Consider the following 25,878-nt stretch of genomic DNA (forward strand, 5'->3'; position numbering starts at 1 on the left):
TATGGCAGGACATAATAAAAATCAGGCTGAGATTAATAGCTTAAAAACAAAGAGAGTAATTCATAGAATCAACAAGACCAAAAACTGGTTCTTTGAGAAAAATCAACTAAATAGAAAAAGCCTTAGCCAAACTAAGAAGAAAGGCGTGAAGGCAGTATTCTAATTAAACAAATGACAAATAAAAAGGGAGACATAACAATAGAAACTGAAGAAATCCAAAAAACCATTAGGTCTTACTTCAAAGGCCTGACTGCCACACAGCTGGAAAAACTGAACAAAATGGTTGATTTTTCTAGACAGATACCAATTACCAAGTTAAATCAAGATCAGGTAATCTAAATAGTCTTGTAACCTTCAAGAAGCATAAGCAGTCATTAAAATTCTCCCAACCAAGAAAAATAAAAACAAACAATATAAGCACAGTGCCAGATAGTTTTAGTGCAGAATTTGATAAGACCTTCAGAGAAGGGATGATACCAATAGCACTTAGCTTATTCTACAAAAGAGAAACAGAGGAAACTTTGCCACCTTATTCTTTAAGGCCATGCCACCCTAATCCCTCAACTGCACAAAAACTCAATAAAGAAAAAGAATTTCATGAAAATTTTCCTTCCTAACATTGATGCAAAAATTCTGAATAAAAATAGATGCTAACTGAATCCAAGAACACATCAAAGACATCATTCCCCCATGATCAAGTAGGCTCCAATCCAGAGATGCAGGGGTGGTTCAATATAAAAAAATCCATCAAACTAATGTACCATATAAAAAACAAAAAGAAATCAGCCACATAATCATCTCATTAGATGCTGAAAAAGCCTTTGAAAAATCCAACACACCTTCATGTTAAAAGTCTTAGAGTGATCAAGGATACAAGCTAAATACAAAAAGGCAATATACAGCAAGTAAATATCAAATTAAGTGGAGAGAAACTTAAAACTATTCCACTAAAATCAGGGATAAGTCAAGGGTATCTACTCTCTTTTTTATTGACAAACAAGTGTCAAAACAATATGGTTTCCTATATATTATAAATTAGAGTACCAAGGAATGATTCAAAAGCTTATAAAAATGACCATGATTAAGTGATGATCAATACAAAACAGACCCACATAACTATTAGTAAACACATAAAATAGAACCATTTACCATTTAAAAAGAGCCATAGTCCAGCAAGCACAGATTAATTAGATCAGAAAAAGTTTTCATCCTGTCAAATTGAAACCTAACTATAAGCAACTACACTGTGTCTTGACCCTACTTAAATAAAGTTGCCTCAAAATACTGTCTAAAAATCCCATGCTTTAAAATCAACACAATTAGCAAGGATGTCAGTACCTTTGGAAACCTGTTTTCTTTCTTCCTTTTTGTTCAATTTATACCTCTCAGGGTAATAAATTCTAGGACTTCAATTGAGCTCTGCATATAAGCAACATAATTTTAAACACTGCCGTGCCCCAGGTTTCTGAAAGGGTATCAATTTAAACTCAGATCTCAGATCGGAAATGGTTTCCCAGCACCCTAAATCCAAGACCTCTCTACTGTATAGGAATAGATAATATTGAACAAAATTTGGATAGTGTGCAAAACCAACTCACCCACTGTCACTTAAACAAACTGTGCAGTTTCTTGCTATTGTCTCTACTTGTATTACTTAGTATGGAGAAGAAGTTGGTAAAAGGAACCATATCATTTGCAAATTCCTAAGACTGACTTAAACCAACTTCAAAACTGTATACTATTTTTTATTACATTTTATAAAGTAGTGGGTGCTACTTTAAGTTCTTAATAATAACTTAATAGCTGTTATATAAATCATTACACTTTAAATTTTTTATGTTTGCGTATTGTTTTCCTACTTCAATATCCTCAGCCATTATATACCCGGAACAAAGATTGAGCTATAAGGTTAAGAGCCCTATTCAATTAACTACACTCTATTTATCCTTCCAATAAAAAATTTGATTATAGAGTTTAAACTGCACACTCTGTGTTGATACTCAAAATAAAGTATTCATTTACATAGTTCAGGCTGGCTTAACCTCTTTTTGTTATTAAGGATATTTGTGAATTTTGATATTCTTTCACTCACTTACCAAAAGCTGAGAATACAGGTATGAGTCAAAATACCACACAGTGCTGGACATAAGTCAGAACCTTCTGCACATTAGGAAATCTATATCTATGTTATTTTGCATAATGAAAATATAATGAAAAATACAGTCAAAATAGAATTTTATTTAGCTTTAAAATTTAAAATTATGATGTTTATAAAAAAGTAGCTAGAACTGAAAATATTATACTGGGTGACAGGCCCTAAATCACAAACATAAATTTTCTTTTCTATGTGGATCCTAGCTGTAATCTTCTGGATTATCATGTTAGTATTGTCAAGAAAAATTGAGAAGAGCCATTGCAGAAAGACCACATGACATTAATCAGTAAGATTGTAGGACACATTGGACATGAAAATTGAAGAAGGAACATTGGTGGTAGAAAGCTTTCATCAAGAAATGGGAGGGGAGGAAATGAGAGAGAGAGGGCATAAAAAGAAGATTTTAAACTAAACTACAAATTATGAAAAAAGTATGAAAGTCTACTCTTTTTTGTAGAGTAGTAAAAATGTAAGAGCTAAGCAACAGAAAAGGGTTATAAAATACTATTTTTAGCTAAGATACAGCCATTACAATCTTGCCTGAATTTTCCCATAGGGCAGGAACTCTCGGTAGCCAATCAGCAATAGACAAGGAGCACATGGCTCCCTAACACTACCTCTTAGCCTACTAGCCACTGATGGGATTCTTCACCATATAACCACTATCTACATGTGTGTATACACTAAGGAGACCATACGGTGCTACCGTACTCCTGGCCACACAAATGTTCTTGGATAAACTTTGTTGATCAGAAACAATTTATAAGATATGAACGTTAGAAGGTTACTCATAGAAAAAAGAAGGTAACTAGATAGTTAGATAATAGTTAGATAACCCTAACCCTAACCAAACAAAACCCATAATATGTATGTGTGTGTGTGTGTGTGTGTGTGTGTGTGTGTCAAAGAACAAATTTAATTCATAAGCACACAAGTTATTTTTAAAGGGCTATGTTAATGGAGGTACTGTGTATGAGTAGAAAATGCTCTTCTCAGAATCTCTGAACCATTAAATAAAAATGTAAATGCCAAGTGTGGAATCCTTCCTTAAAATTTGTTGTTCAAGAAGACCACAGAGGCTTCCAATATATTCTAATACAACTTATTTTGGTTCCCAACTTAATAGTAAGACACTTTGACTTTGAGTGGAGATACTACATGCCTTGGTCACTGAATAATAAAATATCAAGCTGAATTTTTTTTTTTAACAGAAGTCCATGACTGGCTAAACTTCAGAGAACAAGTGATGTTGGATTTCTCAATTCTAAATGGTCTATATCACCTCTCCAGTATGTCAGAAGACTACAGCAGATAGTCTGGGAAGAATATAAGAACCAAAGAATGGGCAGATATTCATAAAAAAAGATATATTCTGGTTGTAGCATATCTGTTGCACTGATGAAATCGCTCTAGCTGTAGTTTTTCACACAAGATATAAATTGTCCCATAGGATTAAATTATGGATGATAAGAGACCTTCATCTTAACTTGAGGGATTATTGAAGTAAGCAGGTGCTATGGGAGGGGGCGCCTCTTTCTTCCCTGGGTTAGCCCTTATACTGTGCTTCAGTAATAAACCATGCTTATTGTAGCAGCTCTAAAATCAGCAGCTCCCACCCCAGCATAGGTCAAGAAAGTATGAAATGTGTTGAAAAGAGGATTTTAGCACAAGAAGGTGATGGATCAATAGCAGAAAAAAGAGGGAAATAACTAAAACGTACTGTATGAATAGATGAATCTGTCAAATGATAAAAAATGAATTTCTGTACCATTTGTCAATCACTATAACAAAACCAAGATACATGAGTTACACAATAAATTACAAAAATTAAATATGCAAATATTTTACAGTTACTAATGCACATGGGTGAGCTTGATTCATTAATGGAGGAAGTGATATTTGGTGTGATTTCTTACCTTTCATAAACTCTTGTGATAATGAAATCTATGTTTTAAGCATTGTTGATGCTGGGATATACCCTAAACTTGTGGGTACTGCAATGCTATTTATCTGGCAAAACTATGATTGTCTGTGTTCAATTAAAAAAAAATCCAATTTGCCAGATGTCATCAAGCTATTATGCTCGAAAGAGAAAACAAAAACTGGGGAAAGGAACCCTACTGTTAAAGGAGAATGCACAATTTCTTTTGTGGAAGCATAGCCTAGTTGCTTGAATCTTTTTATGCTTCGCAATAAAAGCATGTGATTCACTTAGAAACAACTAGTCTTGAAATAGCAACCTAAAAAGTGAAAAATGCTCTTACAGTCTGAAAAAGTGAAACAGATAAGAATAGGCCTAAATGTGCACAGAAGAAAACCCAATAGTAATGGAACTATTTGACAAGGAGATATAGGACTTTGAGGTGCAAATGTTTTTATTTGAAAAAGTGATTTTCTTTCCAACAGCCAAAGAGGCATTCTTAATCACACAAAGTAACTTGATAATACTTATGACTGAATCAAATGTACCAACAGCTAGAGGGGAGAGGAGGATGGGGGGAAAGAGTAAAGAAGAAAGGCAGTTATGGACTACAGGTTTTAAATTTCACTCTGACCACTGTGTTGATGATAAAAGGTAGGAAATACAAAACTCAAATAAACAAGGCCAAGTAAATTTCAGTGATGATACCCACAAGAACAAATGTTGGCTCAGCACAAGAAGACATTGTAAAATACAGTAATAAAAATTGTGTAGATTTTTAGTACAGTGAAGGTAGAATTCATGACTTTTGCCTGACTTGAAGGAGAGAATACAAGGCCTCTACCAATGATGACAAAAGAATGATCAAGAGACTACAATTCCTAGTTGAAATCAATACCTCAACACAAACAGTATGCATTCTTCCTTCTTAGTCTGTATTTTTACTTCTGTTTGGAATATTCTAGCAAAAGAGTTATGCAGTACTGACTGATGTACTTGCTTCTCTTCATTGGCAGACTTTTGCATTATTTTCATGCTACAATATGAGCCAATAGTTCAATCCAAATCAATGTCCCATGGTTCACCTCTTCATCCATCCATTCAGCCTCTGAGCATGCAAAATCTCTGAGTGGAACACTCTGTACAAAATTGCCATGAATGTGTTTATAGAAGTCCATGTGTTTGCACTTGATATTATTTCTGTGGGTAAACAGGAATGAAACATGTTCAATGTATTTTAAACAAATTCCTACATTATGTTTTAAGTTATTTGGACTATTTCATGTTCCAGCGTTCAATAAAATTTTAATTTCCCACATTCTCCTGATTGTTTGTTGTGGCTGATCTTCTTAATTTTAATTTTTGAACTGGATATCAAGTAGAATCTTATTTTAGTTTCAATTTGTAGTTTTTCTCAGATACTATGATTTTAGCATCTTTTAGAGGTTATAATATAGTTTATGAAACTTATTTGAAAATTTTCTAATGTCTATTTTTCCTCACATCATTGAGTTATAATTATCCCTTATGTATTTCAGACACTAATCCTTCACATCATAATTTGGCAATCTTTTCTCTCATCCTGGGCATTCATTTTCATTTCCTATAAATGGATAAGAAGAAAAATTTAAATATTTATACAATGTTATCTTATGTGTATAAGAATTCTGCCTGTAAATATGTATATGTATCACAGATTTGCTGAGCTCACAAATCTTAGAAAACAGCATTGGCTCCTGTAGGCTTCAAGCTCTAAGAGATTCTGAGACATCACATAGGTGCTGATGCCAGATACTGCTATTCTCTGTTACATATGCAGCTGGAGCCATGGGCCTCTCAATGCGTGCTCGATGGTATCTCCTTCTACAGAGCTCAAGTTCAAGTGGATCAAAGATCTCCACATCAAACCAGGTACACTGAATCTATGAGAAGGGAAAGTGGGGAAAACTTAGAACACATAGGCACAGAGGAAATTTTCCTGAACAGAACACCAATGGCCTTTGCTCTAAGATCAAGAATTGACAAATGGTTCAATCCAAATCAATGTCCCATGGTTCACCTCTTAAAATTGAAATGTTTCTGTAAGGCTAAGGATACTTTCAAGAAAACAAAATGGCAGTCAACTAACTGGGAATGGATCTTTACCAATCCCACCTCTGATAGAGGGCTAATATCCAATATATACAAGAACTCAAGAAATTAGACTCCAGAGAAGCAAATAATCCTATTAAAAATGGGATACAGAGCTAAACAAAGAATTCTCAACTGAGTAATACCAAATGGCTGAGAAGTACTTAAAGAAATACTCAATGTCTCTAGTCATCAGGGAAATGCAAAGCAGAACAACCCTGAGATTCTACCTCACACTAGTGAGGATGGCTAAGATAAAAAACTCAGATGAAAGCAGATGATGTTGCGGATGCTGAGAAAGAAGAGCACTCCTCCACTGTTGGTGGAATTGTAAGCTGGTAAAACCACTCTGGAAATCAGTCTGACAGTTCCTTAGAAAACTGGACATAGTACAACCTGAAAACCCAGCTATTCCACTCCTGTGCATATACCCCAAAGATGTTCCAACATATAATAAGGGGATATGCTCTATTATATTCATAGCAGCCTTATTTATAATAGTCAGAAGCTGGAAGGAAACCAGATGTCCTTCAACAAAGTAATGGATACAGAAATTGTGGTACATTTACACAATGTAGTTCTACTCAGCTATTAGAAACAATGAGTTACAAGATTCCTAGGCAAATGGATGGAACTAAACAATATCATCCTGAGTGAGGTAACACAGTCACAAAAGAACACACATGATATGCCATCACTGATAATTGGATATGAGCCACAAAAAGCTCTAAATACCCAAGAAACAATTCATAGACCTTAGGAAGCTCAAAAAGAAGGAAGGCCAAAATGTTGAAGCCTCCGTCCTTCCTAGAGGAGAGAACAAAACACTCATGGGGCTGGGAGGAGGGTACAGGATTAAGTGGAAGAGTCAGGATTGAAGAGGGGATCTTTCAGGGGACTCCATCCCATGTGCAGCCACTGGGCCTACGCACTATAGCTGATGCTGGGAGGTACTTGCTGGCAGGAACCAGATAGGAGTGCCGTCTCAGCAGTTCTGCCAGAATCATGCAGCTTAGCATGCTTGCAGCTAATCATCTAACTGAGTAAGGGGAGCCTAGTGAGGGTGCTGAAATTGGGGGATTAAGGAGCTGAAGGGGTTGAGGCCTCATGGGAAGAACATTGTCCACCAACCAAATCCTCCACCGCTCCCATGGAAATAAAATATTTCTTATTGTAAACCCTAAAATTAGAGGTTAGTTTTAAATTGTTATCTTTTAAATTTAGTGATCCAAGAATAATAGAGAATTTTACAGTTTATTTTCTTCTTTCCTTTTGCTTGCTTCCTCTCTTTCTCTTTTCTATCCCACATGCAGCTAAGAAACTCAAGCACTAATGCTGATGCCAAGAAGTGTTTACTGGCAGGATATGGATGCCTCCTCAGAGACTCTGTCAGAGTCATACAGATACAGATGAGGATGGTTGCAACTAACCATTGGACTGAACAAGAGGACCCCAATGAAAAATGCTATAGAAAAGACTGAAGGGGCTGAAAGGTTTTGTATCCCCACGGGAAAAACAACATTATCAACCAACCAAAGGCTCCAGAGCTCCCAGCAACTAAAACAGCAACCAATGAGCACACCTGAGAGACCTCTGGCTCCATTTCCATATGTAGTAGAGGATAGCATTGTCTGACATCAATGGAGAAAAAAGGTGTTTGGTCCAGTGAAGGCCCATTTCCCCAGTGTAGGAGAATGCCAAGTTGCTAAGGTGAAGAGGGTGGTTGGGAAACGGAACACCATTATGAAATTATTTTCCATGGAAAGCCATTTGATTACAAATTTCAGCTAGGAAACTTTCCCATATCAATATTGTGCATATTTAACAATGAAAAAGGTGAATTGAGTAAAATTTACTTAATGGACCTCTGCAGAAGTGAAGAGAAAATGAGACATCATCTTATCTGGAGACTAAACATTGCTAATGTATAATGATTTTTATCACATTAAAAAGTCCCCAGAAAGAGAAAATTATATTATCATGTTAAAAGTTAACGTAAAAGTACACTATTCTTTTGGAAATATGAGTCTGGTTCCTATCTTATGTCAATACTAAAAAATATTTTCAATTTTACTAACATATGAGTACGTACCAAAATGTTCTTCCCATGACTCTTTCTAAAATTTACTGCCATAAGACTCAAGAAAAACACTAATAATTATTAGTGTGTTAGGGGATCAAAAGTGATTTCTTGGCCAATGGGACAGAATAGCTCTGTTTTCTAACAATTACATTTTGCCAACCATGTGGTTAGAATAATGACAGAGATGCTATTTCAATTTTTCCATCTTCTTGAGAAGGGTTTCTGAAGCAGCAATAAAAGGAAGACTACAGATATTTACAGACTATTGGGGTGATTTCCCAGGGATTTCAGACATTCCTGTATGTCTACAGAGTGAGTTCATATGATTTCAATTTGAAAGTATATCAATAAGCAAAGGAAATTTTGTTAGCCAAGTCCTCCTAGAGAATAATCTGGTTGAGATAATCTGGAATGATAGTACAAATAAATTCCCTATATTCTAGAAACTGCAAACATGTCATTGAAAATTCTAGTTTTTCTTTCAAAATAAATTGTTTTTCTAGGAGGATCAAATGATCTAATTCAGACTTATTTTACTAGAGTAACTAAATGCATGTAGATAGTGTTGTTCATGATAATTCACAGCCAAATATTTTACAGGCATATCAGGAGAGTTACCTTTGGAAAAACAACTTATTTTATAATCAGGAGAAATTTATTCCTATTTTAACATATTAAATTTCATGTGGGCACTGAATTCATTGGCTTTATAACATCATCATGCCCTGTTTCACAGATAGCAGAAAACCCAAGTCTTACATAGATCCTGAATAAATTACTATCATATGTACTACTAAACATTCCTTTTGGGTATTTGGAAATATATATGACCTAGATTTAAGTTAGGAATAGTCTCACAGGCAATATTTGTTTATTTTATGTAATTCCTAGCACACAAGTTCTCTCACAGTATGTTGATACAGTTTTTCTGTTGTGGCTTTTTCTTCTACCCTTTCATCGTAAGAATTTAAGTTTGAAATATGTATCCAAACATATTTCACCTCAAAGAGCAAAAATCACTGATGAGATAGAAACCACAATGACCAGTTTAGGTTTCTTTTTTAGGAGAGCTAGTCTTATAAATTCCCAATAGAATCTTATTCTTCATTGTTTGAGGTTTAAGAAAATTCAGTGCAGTAAAATATTAAATCTTCACCGTAACATATTTTAATACTCACTTGACAACTATTGTTAGACTTTCTTAGCCTGAAGCAAATAAAAGAGTTATGGTTTGGTATGAAGAAGAATGAGGAATTCTTTTATCAAGTATCATGAGCAGTACTGATTCCTTCAACTGATAGAGAACTACTAAATCTTTTATTTTTTCAGTTGGGCACTTCTCCAACTATAGTCATTTTTTTCTATGATTCATCGCTTTAGACAGTTAATACCCATAGAGAGAACATTGGCAAGGACATTCTTCAATATACAACCTCATTTGTGGTTCAGGCTATAATAGTGACAGGGAAGAGAAACTCATTCACACTATGCAGTATCTTGTTCAAGTCCCACAATCCTGCATTCAAATCCTTTCAAGTATATTGAGAGTAAATCATATATGTGCCATACATAAATTATCAAACTAAATTTGATCTAAGGCATCAAATTTTCATACAAACTTAGTTATAATTGGGAACATGTAATATTGAGAAAAGCAGTAAAGGTTAGAAAAACCTGGACCATATATTTAAGGCTTCAGAAATACGGTAAAAAAAAAAATCAGAGATAGATGAAGGAAATATAGAAGTATATATTTAAATTCTAAATACTGGTCCTAAGATCTGATTGTCCTTTTCCCCCACCTCAAGTATATTCTTAGGGAGAAAGTGATTCTCATGAATATCAAATGGTGTGATTCAAATTATTCCCCAACTTAATCTGTCAATAAAGATTAAAGCCTGTGATTGGATAGTAAATAGGGGTTGATTGGTTTTAGTTACATGGCAGTGGTAGAAAAAAAACCAGAGGAGAAGACCAAATGGGGAGGTGACAGCCATGAGAGGAGATGGACCATGGGCATGTGGCTAAGAAAAACAGCAAGTAATCTGGGACATATGGCTGGATAAAAGTTAAAATAGCTGCAAAACTTGCATAATCTAGGCTTATAGCTTATAAATAAAATATCTTGATTGTATGTATTTTATGTGATCTAGCTAGAATAATTAATTTTGTTGACAGAGGAATCTGAAGCTTAAGTTACTTTGATAGAAATAAAGGACTAAGGGCAGAGAAAGCAAATTCACTTTGAAATGCCAAAACAAATTAAATCCAATCAAGAAGGCTTCACTTTATGAAGACACTTTCCTTGGATCTAAAAAATTATGATCATTTATGTATTCATTTATGATTCTTTCCATGTTCCTAGTCCAGATTTCTGTGATGTAAGATCATGTACTTGGTTTATAAAGAGTTAATAGTGTGTTTTTCGTGACCATGGAGACTGACAGTCACAATACAGAGGATGGTGCTAATCAAGGTTTGGTAAAGATTCACCTCCAGATTACCATTTTTGTTGTTGTTGTTGTTGCATCCCTAAGACACAGAAAAATGTATAGCCAAAATCTCTGAGGAAGTTTTCACAGTTGAAATAGCTGGTAAAGTGCACATTCCTTTATCATGGCTTCATTTCCTATCAAAGTTCTCACAATCAGATATTATTGACAATGAGAATTTTGCGTTGACTGTGCTTGTCCTTATTCTATTGAATAATTTGGATTAACAACGTTGCTTTAAGTAAGTCTGTGAAAGAAGAGGTGCTCCTGTTACAGTGATATTTCCATAGTGTCTAAGAAGCAACATGGGGAAATTAGATAACAGAACTGGCAGAAAATGTAATAAAAATATGGCAATATTTGTATTTTATGTGTCAGGTGTACAAAGGATTTACGGAAGGGTTGGACGAAAAAAATATTCTCATGAGCTAGAGTTTGATATCAATTTTCCCTCACAGGGTTTAAAATTTTGTGTAAATAAGATCACTTACATAGAAACAAAGCATGTTTTACCACAGTGAAAAGCTCAACAAAATATATATTCATGCAAACTGTCAGTCAAACTGTTTTAACATTAATTTTGATTTGATATACTTATTCTGATTTATAAAAAGATTTTTCTTCTTTGGTGTAGATTACAAGTACCCAAATGGGTTTATTAAATCACATAAAAACTAAACCATACTCATAAACAGAATGTTATTAAACATAAGTAAACATGATATTACTTAAATGGGATCCTGCATATAGAATGCTATTAAAGTTAGAGAAAACTATTCAATCACCTTAATGAAAACTGATATACACAGAGTGAATATTTCTTAAAGAAGTACAAGTTACTCCAGGTTCTGGGAGTATTGTCAATGTACTAGCCCTTTAAAAGCTGGTCTTATTTCCCTGGTACAGCCCACATCCCTGTGCCTCTGTGGCAACCCATTTCCAATGATAAAGGTACCTGAAGACTGTAAGTTCAAACATTTTGATTTACCAAGCAATAATCCCCAAAGCATTTTGGTTTTGTTGTTCTTCTTAAGGTGAGAAAGGATTGCAGGGTCAAATTCCATATAAACATTCTTCTTGTTGCTGTTTTTCAGGCTGTTATTTTCTTCCACAAAAAGATGCTAAGTTTCAAATTCTGTCTCCTCTTCATTCCAGGGAATTGAACAGTCAACATTTCTTGTGTAGCAGCCTTTGTTGATAAGATGGGTTTGAACAAGACCTCCTGGTACAAGGCTGGCAATGGAGACCTCATTAGATTAATACATAGAATACAGATATGTTGGCAAAAGTAAAATGCTACATATGTCAAATGTTTATGGTGAAGTAACAGTACATAAGGAATGATTACTAATAAGAAGATCACAGAAAGCTAATACAATTCTGAAAAAATGAATACATTTGAGGGAATTTATAGGCCAATAACAGGATATCAAAAGTTTCTTTTATTTGCACCTCTTCTTTCACAGAATTACTTAAAGCAAGGTTGTATCTCAGGATATCTTAATATGCACATAAACATTTGCATATGTACAGATATCCATCTTGATATTTTCTATCTATATCAAAATCTTTATCAATACATGTATATATGCAAAATATATGCAGATATACATAAACATACATATATGTCCACATATACACATGTATGCATGCATATATACATATATACCATGTACATATGTATCATATAGACATGAAAATACACATATGCATATATAAGTTTTTGACATACCATTTGTTGTGGTTTAAATATGTTTGGACCAGTGAGTGGCACTATTAGGTGTGGCCTTGTTGGAGGAGGTGTGTTTCACCATGCAGCTGGGCTTTGGGACCTTCCTTCTAATTACCTGAAAGTCATTCTCCTCCTAGCTGCCCTCAGATCAAGATGTAAAACTCTCTGGCCCTTCTCTAGCACCATGTCTGCTTGTCTGCTGACATACTTCCTACCATGATAATGGATTGTAACACTGAAACTGCAAGCCAGCCCCAATTAAATGTTGGACTTTATAAAAGTATTCTTGGTCATAATCTCTCTTTACAACACAAAAATCTAAAACACTGTGATTACTAGATATAGATTTTCCAAATTGTATTAGAGTGAGTAGAACTCAAGGAAGTTATCTTATGTCTCAGTACATACTCATAATCACATGACCTGCCTGTTCTCAGTCTTTAAGGACTATTATTTCAATAATTTTACATTTTATTTTACATCCTATCCACAGCTCCCCCTTTCCTCTCATTCCAGGCGCACCCTTACAAATTAACTTCCCTGCATTGCCCCCACTCTTATTCCCAAAAAAGGCAATGTCCTACCTGGGATATCACTCCACCCTGGCATATCTAGTCCAAGCATACAGTTCAGGTAGGGAGAAATGAATGCAGTGGAAGGGAACAGAAGCAGAGATACACCCACCCCATTTGTTAGGGGACACGCATGAAAATCAAGCTGCATATTTGGTACAAATGTGTAGGGGGCATAGGGCCAGCCTCTGAATGATTCCTAGTTAGTGGCTCAGTCTTTGTGAGCCCCCATGGGACAAGGTTAATTTAATCTGTAGGTCTTCTTGTGGCATTTCTGACAACACCAGCTTATTCAATTGTATCTCTGACTCTTACAGAAGCTTCCTCAAATTCGACTTGATATTTGGCTATGGGTGACTGGATCTGCTGCCATCTGCTGCTGGGTTGCTTAATGAAGCCTCTCAGGAGACAGTTATGCCAGGTTCCTCTCTACAAGCATAGCAGAGTATCAATACAGTGTCAGGTGTTGGCTCTCTCATTTGGGATGACTCTCAAGTTGGGGAAGTCATTGGTTGGCCATACCCTTGGTCTCTGCTCCATCTTTATCCCTGCTCACCTTGTAGGCAAGACAAATTCTGGACTGAAGGTTTTGTGGATGGCTTCATGTCACACTCCCTCCTCAAATGAGTTTTACTTGGGAAACAATAATGAAATCTTTGAAATAAATTCAACAAGGAAAATCAAATTTATTTTACTTGTTTTAAATTTTAAAACACCTATTTACTGATAAACAAATCAGATGAGTTTTTTTTTCTCATAAGAAACCCAAGGGCCTCCTAAATTCTAGAGATGCTTGGAATTTTGGGTTCTTGACATTCTTTACATTTAGAGAATCATTTATCCCACCATGTGGCAATGTAATTATCTTGCTAACATATAGAGTCTAAGTGTCTTGTCAGAACTAGCCCTGTAAAATGCCCACTGGCAATCTTAGTCTACTTATTTTCTGTCTGGCCCAATTTGATTTTCCCCACAGCAATTGATATAAACACTCTAGCCAATTGCAATAAACTGTTTTCTGCCTTTGTACATTGTTACAAGCTATTCTCATTTATGGTAACGCTCTTTGAAACAACTCACGGTTTCTGGACCCAGCTTTTGCTTTAATAGGACTCTAGTTATTTTTCTTTTTATTTTATTTTAGTCTCTTTATTGCTTTTTGATTGAAACTGAATTAATATCTTAATTTCTGAGACTATTATTTGTTTGAGCTTCATAAACAAAATAGGCTCTTAAAAAATAAGTTAGGGAAATTGAGAGAATTCATTCCTTTATAGATTTTACAATAAATTACATAATAAGTAATATTGTGTCAGTCTTGTATATTATTTTATAATAGTGTCAATATTTATAAAAACTTATGATGAAGACCATATACAAGGAATACTTATTGTAAATGTTTTAATAAATTATAAATAAATGATTAATTGACTTTGAACCAAGTCTTTATCTTATAGTAATCTCTTGATATAAAAATATGAATTCAAAAGAAATTTAAAGATTGTAAGAGGCAATAGAACAGGTAATCTCCTCTGAGATTACATCTCCTACAAATGACAGGGATACTTCATACATGATTACTTAACAATATTATTGCCAAATACTTAGCTTGCTGGGTACCATCATGACCAGTAGCAATGTGATCTGCCTGGTACTCTGATCTTCATTTTTCTGTCCATGCCTCTAACCAGAATGCCAGGTACCTGCAACCATTGGCTATTACCAGGTGAGTCCCCTACACAAATTTCTTGCCTATGGCTCCCCTAGGGCAAACACAGCAAAGTCAAGGTCTGCTATGCTCCACTTCACCACACTTCCAGAGTCACATCTCTGCCTGTATCCCTGAAAGCCTGCTGATATCTAGAATAAACAGAGGTGTACAGCCACCAGGGAATATAAGCTCAACCTATAAATATGGAGGCCTGTATCCATCAAGGATAACTGGCAGCCTGAAGTCACCAGGGCCTACTAGCACTTCCTGCATTTTTAGAAGCCTGCTACCACCAGGAATAAGCAGCTCTACCTGCAACTTCAGAGAACTGATCCCATGAGGAACTTTAATGCCCGCCAATACTAGAGATAAACAAATGGCTAAAGGCCAGCATAAGAAAAAAAACAATAAAAGCCAGGACAATATGTTAGCATCAGAAACCAGCTTATTAGTATTATATTATTATATTAGTAAGCCTTGAGTATCTTAACACACCATAATCATAAGAAAATAACCTTAAAATCTAATCTTATGAAAATGATAGAGGCATTTAAATAAGAACTGAATAAATTCCTTAAAGAAATACAGAAATGTATAAACAAACTGGTAAAAGAAATCCGTAAATATGTTCAAGATCTAAAAATGGAAATAGAAGCAGTAAAGAAAGCACAGTCTGGAGCAATACTTAAGACAGAAAACCTAGGAAAGGGAAGAGTAACTACAGATACAAACATTACCAACAGAATACAACAAATAGAATAATCTGAGGCATAGAAGATATAAAAGAAAAATGATATATATATATCAAAAAATGTTAAAGCTAAAAAGTTTCTAACAAAAATCCAAATGCTCAAGGTTTGGAAATTTTAGACCAAATCTAATATTAATATATATAGAAGATAAGAAAGACTTCCAATTCAAAGGTTCAGAAAATATCTTCAACAAAATTATAGAAGAAAATTACTCTGAAGAAAGTAATTTCTATTAACATACAAGAAACTTAAAGAACAGCAAATAGAGTGGACTAAAAGAGAAACTTCTCCCATCATGTAAATAATCAAAACACTAAATGCACAAAATAAAGAAAAAGTATTATAGACCATAAGAGAAAAAGTTCAATTAAAATGTAAAGGCAGAACTATTAGAATTACACCAGACTTCTCAACAGAGACTTCATATGTCAGAAGAGCAAGGACAGATCTAATGGTCTAAGAGATCACAGTTCCCCAACAAGATTACTATTCCTAGTAGAATTCTCAATCAGTATAGGTTTAGAAAACAAAATATTCAAATACAAAATTATATTTAAATAGTTTAATTCCAATATTAGGGAGAGAACTCCAATATGAGGAGGGCAAGTATACCCCCCCCAAAATACAACAAAATAGATACTTGCTTTTACAACAAAGAAATATGTCTGCATGAATAAAACTAAAGAGAAAGCACATACACACACACACACACACACACACACACACACACACACACACACACACAGTACCACCACCAACATTAATATAATCAGATCTAACAACCATTGGTCATTTATATCTCTCAAATTAATGGACACAATTCTCCACAGAAAAGACACAGGCTAAGAAAGTGGATACATAAACAGTATCCATCATTCAGCTGTATTAAAAAAAAACAAAAACATAAACAAAAACAAACAAAAAAAAAACCTTTGCAACAAAGATAGATACTACATTAAGGTAATTTTTTTTAAAAAATTGAAAAAGTTTTCCAAGCAAATAGACCCAAGAAACAAGCTAAAGTAGCCATTCTAATATTTAATAAGATGTAATAATAACCAAAAGTAACCAAAAGAGATACAGAAGGCATTTTACTGATATTAAAAGAAAAATCCAGCAAGATTACCTCTCAATTCTGAATGTATATGACACAAATGCACATGCACCCACATTTCTAAAAGAAACATCACTAAAACATAAACCGCAGAAATTCAATGAAACATTAGGTCTTACTTCAAAATCTTGTGCTCTACAAAATTGGAAAATCCAAATAAAATGTGTACTTTTATAGATAAATACCAATTACCAAAGTTAAATGAAGATCATGTAAACTAGTTATATAATCCCTAAGGAGATAGAAGTAATAACTAAAATATTTACAACCAAACAAGGCTAGTGGCAGGTGGTTTTAGAACCGAATTCTATTATACTTTCAAAGAAGAGGTAATTTCAATTTTCCTCAAAATATTCCATAAAATAAAAACATTATTTTGTCACTCTTCCTGATAATGAAGTTATACAAAGACTCAAAAAAGAAGAAAAATTTTAGACCAATTAAGAAGACAGCCATGATTACCAAGTAGACTTCATCCCAGAGATGCAGGAGTGGCTCACTATATAAAAATTTATCAATGTAATCTACCATATAAATATATTAAATGGAAACAGCCTATGATCATCATATTAGATGTTAAAATGTCATTAACCAAACCTAAAAAACTTTATGTTAAAGGTCTTAAGAGAGATCATAGATTCAAGGAGCATATCTAAACCCAATTATGAATATAAGTAGCAAGCCAATAGCCAACATCACATTAAAGAGATAGAAACTCACAGAAATTCCATTGAAACAGGGACAACGAGGCTGTCCACTTTCCCTGCCTCTTCAATGTAGCACTTGACGTCTTAGCTAGAGCAATAAGATGACTATAGTAGATCTAGGGGATACAAATTGGAAAGAAAAGAAGCCAAATTATTGTACTTTACAGATGATAAGATAATATAAATGAGTGAAAGTAAAAATTCTACCAGAATACTCTTACAGCTGACAAACACCATCAGTACAGTAGCTGTAAGTGGCTGACAAAATTAACAACAACAACAGCAAAATAAGTAGTCCCCCTTTATACAAATAATAAATATGTTCAAAAGCAAATTTGGAAGACAACACCATTCACAATAGCATAACCAATAACATAAAATATAATAATCAATAACATAAAATACTTTTGTGTAACTCTAATAAAGCAAGTGAGAGACCTGTATGTCAAAAAATTCAAATTTCTGAGAAAACATAAAAGATGTCAGACAGAAAGATCATCCATGCTCATAGATAGGTGTGATTAACATAGAGAAAATGGCCATCTTACCAAAAACAATGTACAAATTTAATGTAATCCTTACCAAAATTCTAACCCAATTCTTTAAAGACCTTACAAAAAAACGAAAACTATTTCAACTTTATATATATATATATATATATATATATATATATATATATATATATATATATATATATATATATAAAGTTTCAGGATAGCTAAAGGAATCCTATGTGAGGCAGCGTTTGAAACATGGCTGACGACGTAGATCAGCAACAGACCACCAATACTGTAGAGGAGCCCCTGGATCTTATCAGGCTCAGCTTGGATGAACGAATTTATGTGAAAATGAGAAATGACCGAGAGCTTCGAGGCAGATTACATGCTTATGATCAACATTTAAATATGATCCTGGGAGATGTAGAAGAAACTGTGACGACAATAGAGATTGATGAGGAGACATATGAAGAGATATATAAATCCACGAAAGGAAACATCCCCATGCTCTTCGTCCGGGGAGATGATGTTGTTCTAGTCGCCTCTCGGTTGAGAGTTGGCTGAGACAGAAAACGGAGCCTGTGTAGGAAAGTGGAGGTTTCGCCTCTGGAGATGTACAGGACACTCCCGGAGAGAGAAGCTCACACACATTCTGATAGGAATGACCCGAGGATCCCTCTACCCTCAAAGAAGTTCATTTGCAAGTAACCCACAAGCTCTCCAGCTAAATGACCTGCCCTTTCTCCAGCCAGTGTGAGCGCTTTGCTCTTTTCAGGAGTTGGTTTGCCCATTGTTCTTGCAGTTACTTTCAGGTTGTTTTCTTTAAATTAAATTTGGTGTTTCTTTAAAAAAAAAAAAAAAAAAAAAAAAAAAGGAATCCTATGTGATAAAAGAGCTTCTGAAGGAATCACCATCCCTGATTTCAAGCTGCACTACAGAGTAATAGTAAGAAAAACTGGCACGGTATTAGTACAAAAACAAACAAGTTGACCAATAGAATTGAATGGAAGGCCCTGATAATCCCACCCACCTATGGATGCTTGATTTTTGAGAGTGAAGTCAAAAATACACAATGGAAAAGGAATAGTATATTCAACATACGGTGCTAAACTCTCGGTATATTTTCAGGCAGAAATATATGTGTATTAATCACCCAGCACAAACTCAAGTCCAAGAGGATGAAATACCTCAAAATAAAACTAGATGTATTAAATCTCGTAGAGTAGAAAGTGTGGGATAGCCTTGAACGCTTTGGTACAGAAGATAGCATTCAGAGTAGAACATCCATTGCAGAGGCACTAAGATCTACTAATGACAAGTGGGACCTGATGAAACTGAAAATCTCCTGTAAGAAAATAGGACTGTTGGTCTATAGGGTAAATCAATAGCATACACATTGGAAAAAGATGGTCACCTTAGTCACAATAATACACAGAGAGAGAGAGACACACACAGACACACACAGACACACACACACACACACACTCACACACACATACACACACACACACACACACACACACACACACACACACACACACATGAGTCATTAGACAACAAATCAAAATAACACAGTTTAAAAATAGGGGGTGAGTGAGTAGGTAGGTATCTTTAGGATGAGACAGAGACCTGGTATAAGAAGATGCCCAGGAAACAATGAAGGTATTCTTCGCTGACTGATAGCATTGGGATATAGAGCTTGGAGAGGCTGCCTCCTGTGGCCAGGTAGGAACCCAGGGGGAGTGATAAGAACACTAATCCACCCAAAAAGCTTTCAACCCATAACTTTCGACCCAAAACGTTTCCTGTCTACAAGAAATACAGGGGTTGTAATGGAGCAGAAACTGAAGGAATGATCAACCTATAACCTGCCCAACTAGGGACCAATCCCTTTTGCAAGCACCAGCTCTTGATGCTATGAATGACACTGTGTTACATGTACAGAAAGGAATTTGGCACGGCTGTCCTCTGAGAGTCTCCACCCACCAACTCACTCAGACAGATGTGTTCCCATAGCTAAACAGTGGTTCAAGAGTGGACTGTTAAAGAAGAAAATGAGAAAGGATTACAGCCCCTAAGGGGGTTAGAAGTTGTCAGCAAGACTAAAAGAATCAACTGACCTGAACCCTTTGGGCTCTCAGAGACTAAACCACCAACCAAAGAACAATAGCAGGCTGGATCCAGGCCTTTCTGCACATATGTAGCAGCTATGCAGTTTGGTCTTCCTCTCTATGTGACTCATGAGTAACTGAGGCAGGGACTGTCACCAAAACATTTGCCTGTTTGTTGGAGATGTCGTTGTAGCTGACCTGCTGTGTCTGGCCTCAGTGGTAGAGGAAGTTCTTAGGCTCTCAGAGTTGGGGGATATTCAGAGTGCTCCTAACTGTTCAGAAGGGGGTAGGAGGTTGAGGCTAAGGATTGTTTGAGGAGATGACTGGGAGGGGGCTCAATGTGCAGAATGTCATGTGGACAAGTCAAAAGAAATAAATTAAAACTACATACCTAACAGAGCTTAAGCAAATGAAATAATGTTTAACTCAAAATATGGAAAATGGAGGTGAAACTAAGCTCAAATTTGAACAAATTGCAAGGCATAAAATTCAAAGAAAAATTAATGAAACAGAACAAAAGCAATGCAAAGAATTAACAAAGCTAAGAACTATTTCTCTGAAAAGAGAGAAAAAAAAAAAAAAAAGAAAACGTGATTGACAGCAACTTCAGCCAACTACACAGAAGGAAGAGATCATTGAAATGAGCTGTATCAGTCATGAAAAGAAACATTATAACAGACAATAAAGACATTCAGAATATTATATAGGAATATTTTATAATCCCTTCCTGCAGATAGTTGAAAAACCAAAAGAAAGAAAGAAGAATGTATTTTTAGATTCAGTCACAGAATCAAAATGAAACCAAGAAAAACTTAACAATTTTAACAGACTTATTAAAATGAGATTAAAATTTAATTAAAAAATTTTTCGAACTAAATTGGTCCAGAGCCAGATGTATTCACACCAGAAGTCTAAAAACTTTCAAAGGAGATCTACAGTCAATCTTTCTTAAACTAATCAGACAGGGGAGAAAAAAAAATCATTTATGAAGTCAGTCATTTTAATACCCAAATTAGGTAAAAAATATAAGATGAATAAAAAGAAAACTATATACCAAGATAACCAATAAACATAGACTGAAAATGTCCAGTAAAATGATTGCAATGTAAATATAAAAACAAATTGTAAACATTAGCATCCAAGACCAACTGGGCTTTAACACAGAAATGTAACAACGGTTCAGCATATGCAAAGTAAGCACATGTAATAAACCATACAGCTGGGCATAAATACAAATCATGTGATTATCTTAATACAGAAGAAGCTTGTGACAAAATCCAAAATCATTCTGAAATATATTTCCAATACTCTTTATTCTTTCTAGAACTTCATCTCAGCATGAATACTCACACACACACACACACACACACACACACACATACGTAAAACCCCCACAAAAACATCATAGTAAATGGAGAAAAACTTGAAGCAATCTCATTGATATAAACAGCTAGAAAAATATATCTAATTTTACCATTCTTTTTTAATATTGTATTCAAAGCATTTCTTTGAACAAGGCAAGAGAAGAAAATTAAAGATATACAAATAGAGAAAGAGAACCACAAATCTTTCCATTTTTAGATGACATACATTAACAAATCACTGATTTGAAAAAAATTGCACCATAAAATTTCTATAAAAGATGATTTCTCCAACATGGAATGATACAGAGTCAGTGAATATAAGTCTCTATGGCTGAAGAAAGCAGGCATTTCATTTCAGAGCCCAGAGGGCCAGAGATACATCTGCTGTGAAAGGCATATACCTTGTTGAGGAGTAGTTTTAAGATACCAGAAGACATCATGAAAACTTCTGAATGAATGAAACAACAAATAGTTCAATCCAGATTATCTATTGGAGCCACAACAATGATCATTATAGCAACATAGCCTAAAGATGCAATAGTGACACATATACCTTGGTGACAACCAAGAGCTCTCTAAATAGTCTTGAGGTTTGGTCAACAAGAAGGAAACCATGTGAAGTTTTGGTAAACCAACCAAACACCTGGAGCTAATGCAGTCATGAATTACAGGGAACATACAACCTCTATTAAGATATCATAATCTCTAACTATGCCCTAAATTGATATTCCTACATTTTCTGATAAATATTTCCCCACCTATTCTCAAGAATGGTCCTCTTTGCATTACATATACCATTAAAGAAAGTGAAACCCAATTACTATGCATAGTTGTGGAGCAAAGTCCCCAACATATACATATACAACACAGACCTTGTACATTTAATGTTGATGAATCAGTGCAGAAAATACAGTGGTAAGATTATAAGATGCAGCGGAGCAGAAAATTTCCTGTGATATACTATCTCTTATAATGTGAGATGCTATATCCATGAAATCTCACCAAGACTTGAACAGGACAGTACCAATGTACATGCTAAGTTGGAAAGAGAAAAGTTCATGAGTCCTCAAAGAAATATAGGCAACTAAGAAATGTTGGAAAAGAAGGACATAGTGTTTTTGGAGGAGGAGAACAACAATTGGTTATCCAATACCATCTGATTTCCTGTGAAAACACACACAAAGAAGTGACATTGTAGACCGAGCAGTGTATGGTTTAATATACCCGTAGATAGAGTAACCTTTCAAAAAATAAAATGATGCCATAAATTTTGGACAGAGTAAAGGGTTATATATGAAGGGTTGGAGAAATAATAGTAGACATTGTGGTTGATCTAATTTTATTATAATCTCCTAGGTGAAACAAATCATAATAAAATGTGATAGACCTGAATTTTAGCATGTCTAGCATTTTATGAAATGATGGTGTTGGCACCATAATTTATAACTGTTCACCTCCTCAGTGGTTGTGTTCGTGAGAAATGTACAGCAGAATATAGAGCTCAAATTGACCATCCTATTAAATATATTTACCAAAATTTACAACGGTCCAAATTCTTTGTGTAATTAAAACGTTTCTTCTAATAGCATTCCAACTTCTCTGCTCTTTTTGTCTTCTCTCAGAACAGAACACTGTCATGTCTCAGGAAGTGTTCCCTTAAGTAGCAAATCAGAATCACACTGTATGCATCATACTTCACATCCAAAATTCTACTCTCAAGTTTTAGTAGGTGCTGAAAATCTCACACACAGACTTTTTTTTTAGCTCCTTAGCTAATTGGGTATTGGAATTTCTGGTATATTCTTGTAAGATGAACAATATATGTGAACCAATACTAACAAATATCAAGTATTTATTTAATATTTAATCAATTCCCAAAAGCTATTCAGACAAATGAACATTACCATAATTTATCTTTACTCCAAAACTGTAATAAATGTTCATATTATTCAGAGGAAGACATCATTATTGCTGTGTTTTCTCATTTTTACACAAACATATACATTTTGGATTGAATTAAAAATTTAAACACTAGTTTATATTCCCTTAGCTACTTACTTTATGAAATTTGTACACACAGAACTCTCTCAGTAATTTATTCTGTATAAATCTGTATAAAATTGCAACTATCAGGAAAAGGAAGTATGCTGAAAATATTAAAATGAAACTGCCATAAGTAACTGCAGTAAAACACAAAACAAGTCAAAAGAAAAAATTGGGGAAGTCAAATAAATAGCACTCTGACTTAGAATGATTAGTTGCTAATTTGTGGCTTTCATACTAAAAGTGTTTGGTTAAATAAATAAAGGAACTAAACTAAAAGAGCTACCCAAAATAATTTATATTGGGAAAATAGTAATGGAGAGCAGAAAAATGCTCTCTGGAACTGATTTGTGAATGCAAACTAGGAAACCTTAAAATTAGTAGCATTGCTATAAAGATTTTCATATTTCTGTGAGTAGACTTGCTTATGAATCACTGATAACATGGTCTCCTACTCAGTAAAGATCTCAATTACTCACAGCCATTTTACACTTTGGAATGCTGTAAATAAATGTTGCATCCTGCAGAGCACCAAAGAAATTCTATTTAAATTTTTATGATTACGGTGTTTTTAAGGTACTTTAGTACTTGAACAATTCTAAGTCATCATGGGGCATTTATGTTGAAAATATTATGGATTCTCCTGATATACCCAGGACTTCAGAGAAAGATAAAGGGGTACAAAGAGGAAGGTAAGAATTGTAAGACAGGAAGTGAAAGTCAGGCACATGAAGATGAAGCCATTTCAGTCCTGTGAAACCCACAATGATCAGTGTGATCATTATTTGCTTTTTGGCATCATATGGGAAAAATCCAGTTTTCATGCAACCCAAAGACAGTTGTGCAGGAATGATGATGCTTTTTCATGTTCCAAGGTTACAGCATTTTTCATTTATTTCATTATTATAGTAAAATCATATTGAACTCTTGAATGAATAATGACAGTTTTACTACTTTAAAATATTAACATTCAAAAATATGCTGTTAATCTATTTACTGTATTATAAATGACTTATACCTGAAATATGTAAATAGAAAGTTTGACTTGCACCCTGTAATTATATGTGTGGAAAGGACTTACAATAATGGATAATGCTGTAAAATGTGTGAAGACAATACATTTGATTTCAACTGTTATTTCAAATGTTTATGTGATATGTGTGTATGTGCATGTGTGCATGTGTGTACATATATATAAACATATAAATACATAGGTATATATATATATATGTATGTGTATATATATATATATATATATATATATATATATATATATATATTCCTGGTTTTATATAATTTTGTTCCTTAAAAAGGATCATTCCTTTGTCTTTTCTACAGACATAAATATGGACAGATACATTACTTACCACATTAGATATCTAAAAGAATATTTTATTAAACTTTTAACTTTTTAAATAAATGTGCCTGATCCTATACCAAAAAGTAATTTAAATTTTAAAATATTAGGAAAATTAAACTGTGCTACTTTGTGGAAGACTTAGAAACCTGAGGATGAAGACCTTTCCTATAGATGTTCATTATTTCATTTCTGGTTTTTTTGCTTCCATGATGATGGAAACATTCATTGTCTTCTTGATTTAAAAAGTGAAACCTTTTAGTAAAGGGAGTAGCTGTCAGTATACTTTTATAGATATAAGGTGGGATAGTTAAAAGGTAACTAAAATAATTCAAAAGCAAAGAGTTTTGTTGAAGTAACTAATTAAGTAATCAATATCAGACAATAAGGGACAAAAATCACAGGTTTTTAAAAATGTATACATGAGGAAAACATAGATTGATTTTTCAGGCTAAAACTAGTGAGAAATTCTCTTCAATTTATTATCTGTTTTTTTTTCTTCTGAAACCTCTACAAGTCATCAAAGACACATTTTTCAAGACCTTTTGACAACAAATCCATCTCTCTGTATTTCAGTATCAATTTGGAAAAGGATAAAAGAAGAAGGAAGAGGAGGAAAGGAGGAAGAGGAAGAAAAAGAAGAAAAAGAAAACTTGGGAAATAAATAAAACAAAAACTGAGGATCACAAATATAAAGGTATATTAATTATCAGAACAAACGTTATAAAATGACGCCACCATATTTAGAGAGATCGCCTGCTTCCATCGTGGACAACAGAACGTATTCCTGGAGAAAAACAAAACCAAAACTGCTTTCTTTAATGTTCTGGCTACTCCTATATCAAATTGACTCCAGCTAATCATTTGGCAATGGGAAAAACAATGAATAAAGTGCATATACAAGATTCACCTGTGGGCAAGCCTGAGTGTGGGACATAAAACAATGCCAGTAAGTTTGGTAAGGTAGAGCCGTTCAAGACCCTGAGACTCAGTGGGCACATACCTGAGACTTAGGTGACTTCCAGCTCCCTGTCATAAACCTGACTTGGTACATGTGTCATGCTTCTCAGATAAAAGAAACTTGCCCTATGGTCACATAGGCTCAGAGTAGAGTTATCCATGATAAAGAGGTCCCGA

General features: G+C 34.4%; 1 protein-coding gene across 1 annotated transcript; it reads left to right on the top strand.

Annotated features, from left to right (window-relative positions):
- Positions 1–18,121: 18,121 nt before the first annotated feature.
- On the top strand, positions 18,122–18,430 carry LOC308439886 (U6 snRNA-associated Sm-like protein LSm3; the record flags this gene model as incomplete). The annotated part of the gene is made up of 1 exon (XM_080941820.1): positions 18,122–18,430. One exon carries the CDS (start codon positions 18,122–18,124, stop codon positions 18,428–18,430), a length of 309 nt encoding a protein of 102 aa, XP_080797946.1.
- Positions 18,431–25,878: the final 7,448 nt, after the last annotated feature.

This window comes from Micromys minutus (genome assembly GCF_963924665.1).
Source record: "Micromys minutus genome assembly, chromosome: 30".
Classification (NCBI taxonomy): Eukaryota; Metazoa; Chordata; class Mammalia; order Rodentia; family Muridae; genus Micromys; species Micromys minutus.